General features: G+C 45.0%; 1 protein-coding gene across 5 annotated transcripts in view; it reads left to right on the forward strand.

The window, feature by feature from the left end:
* Nucleotides 1-978: 978 nt before the first annotated feature.
* Nucleotides 979-13,883, forward strand: part of STX11 (syntaxin 11) — a 42,552-nt gene continuing 29,647 nt past the window's right edge. The window contains exons 1-2 of one of the 5 annotated variants that reach the window (XM_070506612.1): nt 979-1,194; nt 1,324-1,511. In XM_070506612.1, the coding sequence (XP_070362713.1) occupies nt 1,439-1,511 (73 nt within the window). In that variant the 5' untranslated portion in view covers nt 979-1,194; nt 1,324-1,438. Of the gene's footprint in view, nt 1,195-1,323; nt 1,512-9,632; nt 9,775-10,274; nt 10,421-11,213; nt 11,283-13,883 lie in introns of those variants that run through there. The other 4 variants (XM_070506616.1, XM_070506631.1, XM_014850677.3 and 1 more) reach the window with 4 other exon arrangements.

Consider the following 13,883-nt stretch of genomic DNA (forward strand, 5'->3'; position numbering starts at 1 on the left):
AGTAGGAATCTTTTCACAATGTATACACATATCAAATCAGCACAATGCACACTTTAAATACAAGTTTATTTGTCAATAATACCTCAATAAAGCTGAAAAAAATTCATGGATTGAAAATTCAAGATAAATGTATAGTTTAAAAAGAAAAATCATAGCAATGATGATAAGCAGGACCCAAATGAGTGTCTATTATCTTCAGAATAAAGAGAATCATACAGATAACAAGTGAAATACAAAATACCCCAATGAACATGCTACTTCTAGAACAATTTTGGTTTCACTTCATCAAAACAACATTATATCAATGCTGTTTATCTTAATATTATTAATTTTATACTTTTAACGTGTAGACTGGTTTGGATTTTTCTTTCTTCTTCTTCATCTTTTTTTTGGTGAGGAAGACTGCCCTGAGCTAACATCTGTTGCCAGTCTTCCTCTTTTTGCTTGAGGAAGATTGTCACCAAACTAACATCTGTGCCAATCTTCCTCTATTTTGTATGTCGGACACCACCACAGCATGGCTTGATGAGGGTATGTAGGATCCAAACTGACGAACCCTGAGCTGCGAAAGCAGAGCATGTAAAGTTAACCACCATGACACTAGGCTGGCCCCTGGTTTGGATTTTCTAGAGTCTGCAGCCATAAGGAATTTATATCATGTTTATGCAAGTAACATAGTATTTATATTATATTTAGGCAACATTAGAATAGAAATATCCTGTCAACACTGGGTGCCATGTCTTCTTTTTCCTTGAAGGGGGTCCACTCATTGCTTAAGTTGGAGAGTTGATATACTAGGACCCTGAAAGAAGGTGTGAATAGATTTTGTCCCTCACTCATGTTTGCATTGTAATGAATTATGAATTCTGATTTGCACATGGACATTTATTTTGTGAATGTTTCTTTGTGACTAGGGATGTAGAGTGTGGCAAAAGTTCCTGTTTCATAATTCATCTTTACCCATTACCAACTTGTAGAAAAGAGGCTTTAAAGAAATCAGCAGGAGTGCCCTGCTTTCAACACTCAGAGCTGGTGACGCAAGGCCATGTCGGCTCCGGCCCCAGATTCCTCCTCACACCTGGCACATAGTAAGGTGAGGAGCTGTGGACCGAGAGGAATGTCTGGCAGCTCCTCCATGGTGTCCTCAACCAGACAGTCATCATCATTTTCAAGGAAAGGCTGTCTGTTTAATCTGTGAGTTCCCTGCTCAGACTTCAATCTGTTTTTACTATATCACTTTAGTGAGCTCACCTTGGAACAAATTCATCATTTGAAACATGTTTGTTTTGTGGTGCCTATACTGTACTTCTGCATTTTCTTTAGGGTCACAGAGGGACGGTGGCTGTGGTCCATGAACTCACAGAAATTCTAAACCATCTTCGAGGAAGGAATCATCCATCTGAAGGGTGCTAAAGGGAAAGTAAGACGAATAAGGAGAATGGAGCTGCAGCAAGCGGCCCAGATGGATGAAGAGGAGGAAAAGGAGAAGAAAATCACGTCTCAGATCCAAAGTAAGGCTTTTTCGTGTAGAAATATACAGTTTCTAAATGGATAGCACAAATTCATCTAAACGAACAAAATATGGATGTAAAAAGGTTTAGTCTATTTGTGAAAATTACACTTGCTGAGAATTGATTTAATTATTCAGATTCAAAACCAGTATCTCAAGGCTTATGACCAAACCATTATCTGGAAAAAGCACTGCTTATTTGTCACATTCTGTTTATGCTTTTCTGTTTCACTTTTATCAGTTCCGCAGGACAGTGTGATGGTGTAAAAAGGGGTTTACCAGAAGTGACAATTGAGTAACAGTCTCTCTAAAAATACTTTTGCAACTTGTTATGCAAAATCTCAGCTGCAGAAAAATTATTCAGAGCTATTAAGCAGATCACTTATGTTAGCTCTAGACCAGATTTTTCAGTCTGTTCTTTTTCACAGAGAATGTTCTATTTGTAAGCATGGAGCAGCTAGTACATGCCAAACTTCAGGCCTCTTACAACAAGTATGCCAACATATTAGAGGAAAGTTTTAATTGCAATTTGTGTTAGAACAAAAATACAACGTTGTCATTTCAGGAATTGTAAACGGAGATAAAATTTAACTAATACCAAAATAGTACAATTTCCACCCCTCATTTCCTACCCCTCCTTGTGTACTATCCACAGAAAAATAAGCTTACTAAACAACACGAAATTTGGTTTTCTATGAGTTATCTATTGCCTTCTTTCCTTTCTTTCTTTCTTTTCTTAGTAATTTTTCTAGGCTTACTTAGATTTTGACATTGCTCTTTGAGTGCAGGTAACAGGCTGAAGAAATGATTTGCTTTGAGAAGCTCTTATCTTTTGGCTCTTCTGTGGTCTTCGATGTTGTTCTTGGATTCTTTATTGATGGTTAAGAACACAGACGTCTGTGTCGGACGCTAGGATTTGAATCCAGGGCCCTTTGCTCGTTGGTGCAGGGACAATGGACAGCAGACTTCCAGGCTCATTTCCTCCTCTGCCAATTGGGGTTGAGTTGTGCACACTTCAAAAATTTGTGATGAGAACTGAACAAGATCATATATGAAAACGTTACCATAGTGCTTGGCACATTGTAGCCGACCAGTAGTACTGGTTATCTTTCATACAGGTATTGGCATTATGGGGTATATAGTTTTTAATTATCCGACGTTTGCTAGTAGTTGTACATTTGAATCTTGAGTTTCAAGGGTGTCTTAGTTTGTTTAGGTTATATGGTATAACAAAAATACTCCAGAATGTGTGGCTTATAAACAAAAGAAATTTATTTCTCATAGTTCTGGAGGCTGGGAAGTCTCAGATCAGGGTGCTGACAGATTTGGGGTCTGGTGAGAGCCTGCTTCCTGGTTCATGGATGGCTGTCTTCTTGCTGCGTCCTCACGTGGCAAAAGGGGTGAGAGAGCTCTCTGGGGTCCCTGTTATGAGGGCTCTAATCCCATTCATCAGGCTCCATTATCACGAGCTAACCACTGCCCAAGTCCCTACCTTCTAGTACCATCACACTGGCGATTAGGTTTCAACATGAATTTGGGGAGACACAAAGATTCAGTGTATGGGAAAGAGTTAGAAACTGTGTTCTCTGGTAAGCCGTGTATATTGAGTAATGATGGCTTGTTTGCAGTACTGAAGCACAGGTTTCCTCACATAGCTGGAAGTAATTTAAAGTTATTAGATACTGAAATATTTAAAACCATAAAAATTAACCTATTTACTTATAAAGTCTTGTTTATATATTTCTATAATTTACATTTTATGTAGAGAAGCTGTATGCAAAAAGATTTGCCTGTGAATTTGAGAGTATATTTCTAGTCTGAGTGTACTGGAGAAAAATTTATATTATGTGACATACAAATGGATTCTTCATAAAGCTAGCCAGTCAATTGAAATGAGGAGATGATAATGTCATCAGGGAACATTTTTTAAGGACTGGAGGTTTGGACACTATGCTCTACCTACTAATAAAGGATGCTGTATCAGTTACAGTCCCATTGTGAAACAGATGGCACATTCAAATGAGGATAATTCAAGGAAAGTTTATAAATAATGGTACTATGATAAAGGTGTAGGTGGGGCGGGGAGCTGGGCTGTCATCCCACAGGCTTGAGCATCATGAGTAGGGAGGGGTGTCCAGGACCAGCAAGGAGAGGGAGTCCTATAGAGCAGACCACCTTAGAGGGATGGTGACCTGTGAAGGGACAGAGACAGCCCTTCTGTTTGGAATAAATTCCCTGACCTCATCTCCTGCTGGAGTTCTCAACTGGCCAAGCCCAAGGGAAGCCAAAGAACACAGGAGCCCATTAGAATAATTCATTCAGATCAAACTCCCAGGGTCAGAGCAGGATGGAGGGTGGTAGAAAATGGATCTGAAGGGGCAAACAGAAGATATGTGCACGCATGCTGACATTAGAAAAATCTAGACTTTCTTTTTCCTTGTTGCTATATCCAGTGGTGGCAAGCATTTATAAAACAGAGTAAAGCTTTATAAACATGCACTAGACAAGATCCTTATAGGAATTAAGTTTCAAGCTACTTTTTGAACAATGGGAGAAAAGAAGATAGCTTAAAATCCATGTTCTGTAAAAAAAAAAAAAAATCTTTCAAAACTATATCAGTGCTGGCTACATATCCCTAAATCTTATTACACGTGGGTGCCACCCTCTAAAAGTGCTATCTCAGTGCACTGCGCTCCCCCAAATTCAGCTCAGGGCTTACTTTGGTAATTCATTCACTCAACATTCAACAAATATTTACTGAGAGTCTTCAACGCCCTAGGTATCGTGCTGGGTGGGCTTCGGGCAAAGGTAGGGAGTGGAAGAGACATAATCTCCACTGGGAACCTGAGGATATGCTTCGAAATGCATGGTTTAGTAGCTAAGTGTTTCGAAAGATGTAGAGAAAAATTGTAATGGCTTAGTAAATTTGTGTTCATAAAGGTGATCGTCAAGAGCAATACAACCACATGCTCACTGACAGTCCAAATATAACGTTTCAACATAACAGTGTGAGAACTCTCAGAGCAGCCATTTACGTGCCAAAGAGCCATGGACTTTTTCGGCAGCATATTTCCTCGCTCCTGAAAGAAGGATCTTTATCTTAAATTGTAAGCTGTCCATTTCTGGAAAAGCATATCCAAATATGATGTGTGAGACAAAGCAGAGGTGGCTACCAGGATCTAGAAAGCGCTGTCCAAATATAGTAACCAAAGAACTGTCTGCAACAGTGGCAATGTTCTATTCTGCACTGCCCAACATATCGCACACTAATAGCCACTAGTTATGGTGGCTATTACGTACTTGGAGTGTCACTAACGAAACTGAGGAACTGAATTTAAAACTTCATTTAATTTTAATTAATTTAAATGCAAATAGCCACATGTGGCTACAGTAATGGGCAGTGCAGTTCTAGAACAAGATGTGCTAAGTGGGGCTTGCTGGGCATAAATTGACTCACTTAACCTCATTTCCCTTCTTGGCAGAGTTAACAACAGCTATTCACTGACTAGTACAACATCAAGGGCCTAGCAGGGTCTCAAACAGAGAGGAAATCAAAGATGGGTTATATGAAAGTAACAAGTGTTGGTGAGGAGGTGGAGAAATTAGGAACCCTTTTGCATTGCTGGTAGGAATGTAAAATGGTGCAGCCACTGTGGGAAACGATATGATGATACCACAAAAAAATCACACATAGAATTACCCTATGATCCAGCGATTCCACTTCTGGGTATACACCCGAAAAATGAAAGCAAGGACTGAAGGAGGAATATTATTCAGCCTTAAAAAAGAAGGACATTCTGACACATGCTACAACATGGATAAACCTTAAAGCCATTATGTTAAGTGAAATAAGCAAGTCACAAAAGGACCTATATTGTGTGATTCCATTTATATGAGGTATCCAGAGTAGTCAAACTCATAGAGACAGAAGGTAGAACGGTGGTTTCCAGGGGCTGGGGGGAAGAGGAATGGGGAAGTAGTGTTTAATGGGTATAGTTTCAGTTGGGGAAGATGAGAATGTTCTGGAAATGAATGGTGATGGTTGCACAATAATGTGAATGTACTTAATGTCACTCAACTTTACACTTTAAAATGGTTCCAATGGCAAATTTTATGTCATATATATTTTATCACAATGAAAAAAGGGGTTAAACACATGTCTTCAAGAGGTTCACAAACTAGCATGGAAAAGAGAAATGGTCGTTGGTGATTATTACATGTTGTGGGGATATAAAATAACTATTTAGAGGAGGGCTATGAAGAAGTTGCACCTGAGAGAGGTGGCTGGGCTAGAAGACCTTCCAACCCTGGGATTCAATGGGTGTATGAGCCCTGAAAATTAGGGGTGGCAGTAGTATACCAGATGATGCCTACAGGGGACAAGCTTTACACGGCAGGTCTGTCGCTCTCCAAGTTCTTGCCCTGTTTTTTCTGGGCTTTATCCTAAGGTTCTTATCAGTCCTTATTGCTCAAAAATCCAGACTGGAGATGAGACCCAATCTCTCTGGACAAGTACATGGAACAAAGAAGGTCTATCTGGTAGCCTAGCCGGGGGTGGGCAGATCAAGAGAACTCTGGTCAGTACAGACTTTGCTATTATCAATATCTGCGTCCCTTCATGATCCAAGTCTCAAAGATCTTACTCCCTGAAAACCAACTTGTATTTTCCCAGCTGAACCTCCCTAGCCTCAAGACTGCAGCGATTTCTTGGCGCCCAGGAGCTTCCAACCTATCAACCTAACACCTTTGTCTTTACCTCAACACCGTCATTCACCTCCTCTCTGCTCTCCCTACTCCGTTCAGATGCCGTGGTACTCCTTTATAATCCTTCCGTTTCGTAGACCCTCAACCCTCTTGTCCCTCTCTCCTCCATCATATTCACTTGACAACTGCAGACTCTGGTTCTATCTGGACCTCTGCCTAGTTTTATTTGCACCCGAGTAGGCAAATGAAGCTGTGAGAAGACACAACTCTACTGACTGGCCTCCCTTTATATTCACGATCCCTGACTTCAGATGAACTCTGAGTGCCACCCAACAATCTGGCTAAATTTTCAAAATCCATTTACTCTCTCATTGTCCCTAGACGCTATTTCATACTCTCTCCTCTCTCCTCAAACTTCCTCTCTACTCCTCTCAGCTGATGACCTTGCTTCTTTATTGATAAAACATGTTCCCGCTTCCACATTCACCAGCATCTGTGCCCATACATCCTGCCTCCCCTCCTGTCACCAGAGAAGAAGCCCATCTTCTTCTATTTAATCCCAACTTCCCATGTGTGCATTGGATCCCATCCCTGCTCATCTGTTTCAGAACGCTGCTCCGGCAATTATCCCTTTTCTCTCCTGCATCATCACCTTTTCCTTCCCTTTTGGCTCATGCTCGTGAGCATACAAATATGGATATCTTCTAATTGAAAACAAACCTCTCCCTTGACCATACGTTTCCTTCCAGCTATGGCTCCATTTCTCTGTTTCTGTTTACTCTCTTTGTATTCTCTTGTCTCACTCCAAGCATGTGTTGGTCACCACACACCACCAAAACTCCCCTTCTCAACTTTGCTGTTGACCTCCATATGGCCAAGCCCACTGCTCAGTCTTCAATCCTAATTTTACCCACTTTAGCAGCATTTGACAGAGTTGATGATTCTTGCAACATTTTTTCATTTGGCCCTGGAACACCATGCTTTGTTAGTTTACCTCCTGTCTCCCTGGTATTCCTTCTCATACTTCTTTCTTGATTCTTCGTTCTCCTGATCTCTGAATTTTGGAGTGCCCCAGGACTCAGTCTTCAGACATCTAAACTCCATCTGCACAGCATCTACATGCTGAAGACTTCCAAATTGATATCAGTATCCCAGGCTCATCTCTCCAACCGCCTTCTTGACAACCTGACAACTCCAAACTTCGTGTCCAAAGGGGAACTCTTAATCCCCAGCAATCCTCCCCTCTCTCCCTCACCCCCACAGCTGGCTTCTCAGGCAGTCTTCCCCATCTCAGCATAAGGAACCTCTTTTCTTCTAGTTGCTCCAAGTAAAAACCTTGACCCCTCTTTCTCACTCACGCCTTCCATCCAATGAATCAGCCAGTCCTGTCAGCCCCTCCTTGTGAACGTATCCAGAACGTACCCACTTCTCACCAGCTCGCTGCTATAGCATTGTATCATTCAGGGTGCTCCAGAGAAACAGAATCAATAGGCTGGAGAGACAGACAGCCGGGGTGGGGGGGGGTATGGGAGGGGTGGAGACTGGTTTATTATAAGGAATTGGCTCATACGATTATGGAGGCTGAGAAATCGCAAGGTCTGCAGTTGGCAAGCTAGAGCCCCAGGAAAGTTGGTGATACAATTCCAGGCTGAGCCCAAAGGCCCAAGAAGCAGGAGAGCAAATGGTCTAAGTTCTAGTTTGAAGATGAGTCCGAAGCCTGGAGAAAACTGATGTCCCAGCTTGAAGACAGGCCCAGAAAGAACAAATTCTCCCCTTTTGTTCTATTCAGGCTTTCACCAGACTGGAGGAGGTCCACGCACAGTGGGGAGGGCAATCTGCCTTACTCATTCTAGGATTCAAATGTCAATCTCATCCAGAAACACCCTCACAGACACACCCAAAATAATGATGCTTAACTAAGTACCTGGGCACCTCGAGGACCAGTTAAGCTGACACAGAAAATTAACCATCAGCTTCCTAAGTGGTTGGCCTGATCCCAGCCTTGTCCCCTAATCTGACCTCAACACAACAGTGGACTAAAAAAAAAAGCTCCACCTTATCACTTCTCTGCTAAAAATTCTTTAATGTCTTCCCTTCTCAAAGTAAAATTTAAAAACTATCACAACTACCAAGGCCCTAGCCGCTCTGCTCCCCAGTCCTAGCCACACCACCTGTCAGTCTTCTCCACTCACTCTGTCCCATCTACACTGACAGGACTCCAAGAAGCCAAGCATGCTCCTGCCTCAGGGCCTTTACACCTGCAGATCCCTCTGCTGGAAATGGTCTCAACCCAAACATCCACATTGTTTCCACTCTCAACTGTCTTCTTATCTCAGAGATCTTTGCAATAAACCTTTTTTTAAACTTCATTATAGCACCCTTCATCCTTTTTATTTTGCTTTATTTTTTACACAAATTTTACTCTTTAGAATGGTTTTAGATTTACATAAGAACTGCAAGGATAAGGTAGAGACTTCCCACAAGCCCCATTCTCATTTTCTCTTATTATTGCCATCCTACATTAATATGGTACATCATCACAACCAACGAACCAGTCTTGATGCTTTATTACCAACGAAAGTCCTTACTTTATTCAGATGTCCTTAGTTTTTACTTAGTGGCCTTTTTCTGTCCCAGGATCCCACCCAAGACACCACATTACCTTTAGTTGTCATGTCTCCTCAGGCTCCTGTGGGCTGTGGCAGTTTTTCAGACTTTCCTTGTTTTTGATGACATTGACAGCTTTGAGGAGGACTGGTCAGGTACTTTGCAGGCGGTCCCACTATTGCAATTTGTCTGATGGTTTTCTCATGGTAAGGCTGGGGTTACGGGTTTTCGGAGGAAGACCACAGAGGTAACCTGCCATTTTCATCACGTCACACGAAGAGCACACACTATCAGCATGCTTTAGGACTGTTAATGTTGACCTTGGCCATCCGGCTCAGCTAGTGTTTATCAGCTGTCTCCATTGTAAAGTCACTCTTTTTCCCTCTTTTCATACCGTACTTTTTGGGAGAAAGTCACTATGAGGAGCCCATGCTTAAGGAGTGGGAAGAAGCTTCTCTTTCTTGAAGGTGCAGTATCTACACAAATTATTAGGAATTCTTCTGCAGGGGAGACATCTCTTCACCATTTATTTATTTATCCGACCATTTATTTATACCATTATGGACCATGGATTTTTTTTTTTTTTACTTTGGGTTGTAATCTAATCCTCTCTAATTTTGCTGCTCAGATTGTCCCAGCTTTGGCCCCTGGGCGCTCTTTCAGTTGGTCTGCATCTTTCACATCCCCCATCGATGTAGGGCTTTTTTCCTTTTTTTGAGCACTTCCTAATTTTTAAGCCTCAGCCTTATTTTTCAAGATACTTACCACCACCTCACACACTCTACACTTTATCTGTTACCCTTTCCCCACTGGAGCGCCAGGTCCTCGAGGGCAGTTTGGGCGGTACGTGCGACCACGGTGGGACCCTCAGCACTCGCGTGGCAGCTCCACTGGTGGTGAATGAACGAATGATCGCTGCTGTGTCAAGCTTCACTACAGAGGGCTGAGACCGGGTGGGTTCCGGGAAGGCGGCGCTCGGCCTCAGTGTGACCCGAAGTGCCCCTGCCCGCCGCCTCCAGGGTCTCCGCAGGTGCTGGGCCGGCCGCCGCCGCTCACGGTCACACCCACACTCAGAACCGGTTGCGCGCATCCCCGCCGCGGGAAACTCGCGGGCCGGCGACGGTCCCCAGCGCAGCGGGGATCCCCGGGGAAAGTCCAGCGCCTCCCGGCCTGCCCGCGGCGCTGCGGGCGGAAAAGGGCGGCGGGGAGGGGAAGCGCCAGGGCCGCGCCCCCCCCCCCACCTCCGAGCACGTGGACGGGCCCGGGGAGGGGAGGGGAGGGGAGAGGCGGGGAGGGAAGGGGAATGGAGGGGAGGGGGGAGGCGGGGAGGGGGGAGGCGGGGAGGGGCGGGGAGTGGAGGGGAATGGAGGGGAGGGGAGAGGCGGGGAGGGGCGGGGAGGGGAGGGGAATGGAGGGGCGGGGCGGGGAGTGGATGGGAGTGGAGGGGAGGGGCGGCGCGGGCCGGGGAGGGAGGCGCGGAGCTCGGCCCGGGAGAAGCCCAGCTGCGGCTGCGGGAGCCGAGCGGCAGGTTTCCTTCGGCGTCGCGGCGCCCAGCGCGGGAGAGGGGCTTCTGGGCTCGCACGCCGGGTCCCGGTGCCGGTTCGTTTCCTCTCCTTGTGTCTCTTTTCCCTCCGCCGGGCGGTGCGCGGGATCTGCGGGGATGGCGGCCGGGGGGCTCGCGCGCGCGGGGTCTGGGGGGCTGCCTGCCGAGGATTCCGGGTCCCCCGGGGGTCCTGCCGCGGCTCGGCGCCTTCGGGAACGCGGCGTCGGGGTGGTAGTTTAGAGCAAGTGACTTCTCCCCTGCAGGGGGCAAGGGCTGCGGATCAGGACTTCTGGCAATTATTCCAAAAATACCTGTGGACAGACTTCCCTTTTACAGTATCCACTTCAGGCTACTTTTGTTTTAGATCGAAAGGCTGAAGGTTTTTGAAAAAAATTGCTTTATTGAGGTCACGTTGGTTTATATTGTGTAAATTTCAGGCGTACATTACTATATTTCAGCTGATGTGTAGACTGCATCGCGTTCACCACCAAAAGTCTAGTTTCCGTCTGTCACCCTACAAATGCGCCCCTTTACCTCTTTCGCCCTCCCCCAACCCCTTCTTCTCTGGCAGCCGCCAATCTGTGTTTCTTTCTTTATCTTCCACAAATGAGTGAAGGTTAAACAAAATTATTTTTAATGCGGAGGGGGCATTTCTTCGGTTTGATCACCTCTTCACTTCCTATTAGGTTGCGCTTTCTCAAAAACACCAGAATGGGTGCTTCTTCTTGACTAGAACTGGGCGGTATGACTCGGGAGCCGGGAGAGACGGCAGAATTGATGCCGCCTTGAAGCAGGTCCTGCCAAGCCCACGTAAGCCTCTTTTTTAGGAGAATGGCGACGAGCCTGGGTGGTAGCGCTCACGAGACCCACACCTCCCTGCGAGGGAATTCTGCACTCCGCTGACGCTAGCCGAGACCTGTAAGACTTCCTGTGGTTCTCGCTCGCTTGTTCAAGCCGTTTCTCAGCAAAGGGAGGAGTTGCTATTTCCACGCAGGGATCCAAAAATGAGTCACCGGGCTGCTCTCTGAATTGTGAGAGTTTAGTGCGCTTTTGAAAAGTGAGGTTTGCTCCGTCTGTATTTGAATTAGGATGTGAGATGCGTGCACTCCCCAACTGGGGCGCGTCATATAGGAACTCACAGTTCAAGTTTTCAGTTTCCTAAAGCGTCTGATGGTACAACATACCAGCGGGAGTCACTAGGCTGATGGAAGATAACCATTAAAATCATGTGCTTTGCCACAGAGGCCTAGGAGAAAATTAATTTTATTACTCAATAACCGGTTTCTTATTACTTTCGCTGGTATGGTATGGTAGAAATACATCATTTTACATGGTGACTGTATGTCACTCTTAATCAAAATATTTCAGATGCTTTGTCTTTAGTAAATTAGTGCTAAAATCACATGAAAATTTTTGACGAAGGTGGATACCAGTTGGAGCTAAGAAGTTTCCATATTTAAGCTGATAGGCCCCATGGCAGCTGAGTGTTGGCTCCTAGCTGTAGCCATCTCAACAGACAGTAGAGACGGGGACAGCGTCTCTGCTCGAGCTGAGCTAAGCTCAGTGCAGCCCAGTGCATAGTTATCAGGCACCTCCTGTGTCAGGCTCTGCACTGAGCTCTGGTTATACAGCCATGAGTAGGACAGGATCCTGCCCACAAGGGCCACAAAGACTTGTTAGAAGGTGGGCGAATCCACTGCAATATCCAGTAGACGGAGATGAGCGCTATGACAAATCTATGCCCAGAATAGGGTTTCTGTCCCAATGTGACTGACATTTCTGCAATCTGGGATTTTGAATGAACTGGGTGATTGTCACTGGAAGAACGAGGAAAGTTTTGAGTTTAATCATCTCCATGTGTTCGGAGGCAGCCTGTGGTGCTTATTCAGTAAGCGTTTCAATCAATAAGTGATTTAAAAATATATTAATTAGAAAGGCATGATTTTTAAAGTGTCTGACGATATTTCATATTATTTAATAACCATGTAAAAATAAATCCAGCCTTTTATTACCCCTGGATAATCACAGGCACTTTTTGTCACCTTTTAAAAAATAGAGTGACTGGTTCATGGCTTACAACTTTATACGACCACATTGAAGCAACTTTCTGGTCCTTTTTTTATAGTTCAAATAAATCTTTTCTAGCATACTTTATCTGTGTGAGTTAAAATGAGTAAATCCACTGAGTTACAGTTTTCTGGGATTTATCAGTTTTCTGCTGAGGTGTTTTTGAACTTGATGCCAAATTTCTCCAATTCCATAAGCTATCCAACTAGTGAGGGACACTGCTAAATTTGAGAAAAGTTTACCTTAGGGTCCACACTTTGTTTCTCCCTCGAGAGCCTCAAAGTTACTTTTTTATGAGAAAGAAAGGATTGAGTGTGTTTTTCATCCTTGTACTCCCTGAACTTGGCACAGGCTTTACTCAAGATAAGTGTCAGGAGGTATTTCTTGATTAAATAATGAACCTTAACGTAAGAGGGGGAGTTGTCAGGCAGATGGAGATACGGAGACCCAGCAGAAGGATCAGCATTGTGGTCAGGGAACTCCAGCCTGTGTAGTGTGGACACAGGGTGAGGGCTGGGGAGATAGGCGGCCAGGTCACAAAGGCCGGGGGCCGGCAGGAGCTGTGAGTTTATCCTACAGAGGACTTTGAGCAAGTGAATGATGTTGTCAGATATGTGTTTTCGAAAGATAGTTTAGAATCAAGATGGAGACTGGATTGGATGGGAGCAACATTAGCCTTAGGGCGACAGAGGAGATTACTGTAAAGTTTGAGAAGAGAAGTTCAGGAAGGCTCGAGTCAGGCAGTGATAGTGAGAAAAGAGGAAGGAGCTGACAGATGTTTAGAGGCGGAACCTGGCCACCTCGTTAGAAGTGGGAGTGAGGGAGAGGGAGGAGCCAGGATGACTCCCACAGTTCTGGTTAATGACTGGGATGGGAACCCAAGTGCAAGAGTAGGTTTGCGCTGAACGATGATGAGGACCTCACACGGTGGTTGACACATACTCAGTGCTCATTAAAAATTTTTGAATGAATGCATAATAATAATAGCTAAAATTTACTGAGTGCTTCTTAGTCCCAGGCACTCTTCCGGGCTCCTTATGTGAGCTCAGTCTTACTCCTCGCTGCAGTCCTGTGACGTAAGCGCGGTAATGGACTGCTTTTGACGGGTGAAGAAAGTGCATGTTAGTGACTGACAGAGCCGAGAATTGGTCCCAAGCGCCCGGCTCCAGAGCTTCCTTTCTGAACCTCACTGCCATGAGATGCTGTCTCCGGGAATGATGTCTTGGACATCACAGTAAATGCGAATTGGAGTCACTGCCCTGATCCCAGTAATCCTTGCTTGTCCAGGAATAGCCCAGCGCGTGAGATGGGCTCCCCATGGCCCTGCTGTGCTGCATAGCACACCTCTCCACCCCCCCCACCCCAGGATCTGCCCGGTTGATCTGGGAATAAACCCAGAATAATCAGAACATTTAAACATGTTCGCGGAGGCGCTCAGTGTCTGAAGGCTCC

This window comes from Equus asinus, chromosome 1, assembly GCF_041296235.1.
Source record: "Equus asinus isolate D_3611 breed Donkey chromosome 1, EquAss-T2T_v2, whole genome shotgun sequence".
In the NCBI taxonomy this organism is placed as follows: domain Eukaryota; kingdom Metazoa; phylum Chordata; class Mammalia; order Perissodactyla; family Equidae; genus Equus; species Equus asinus.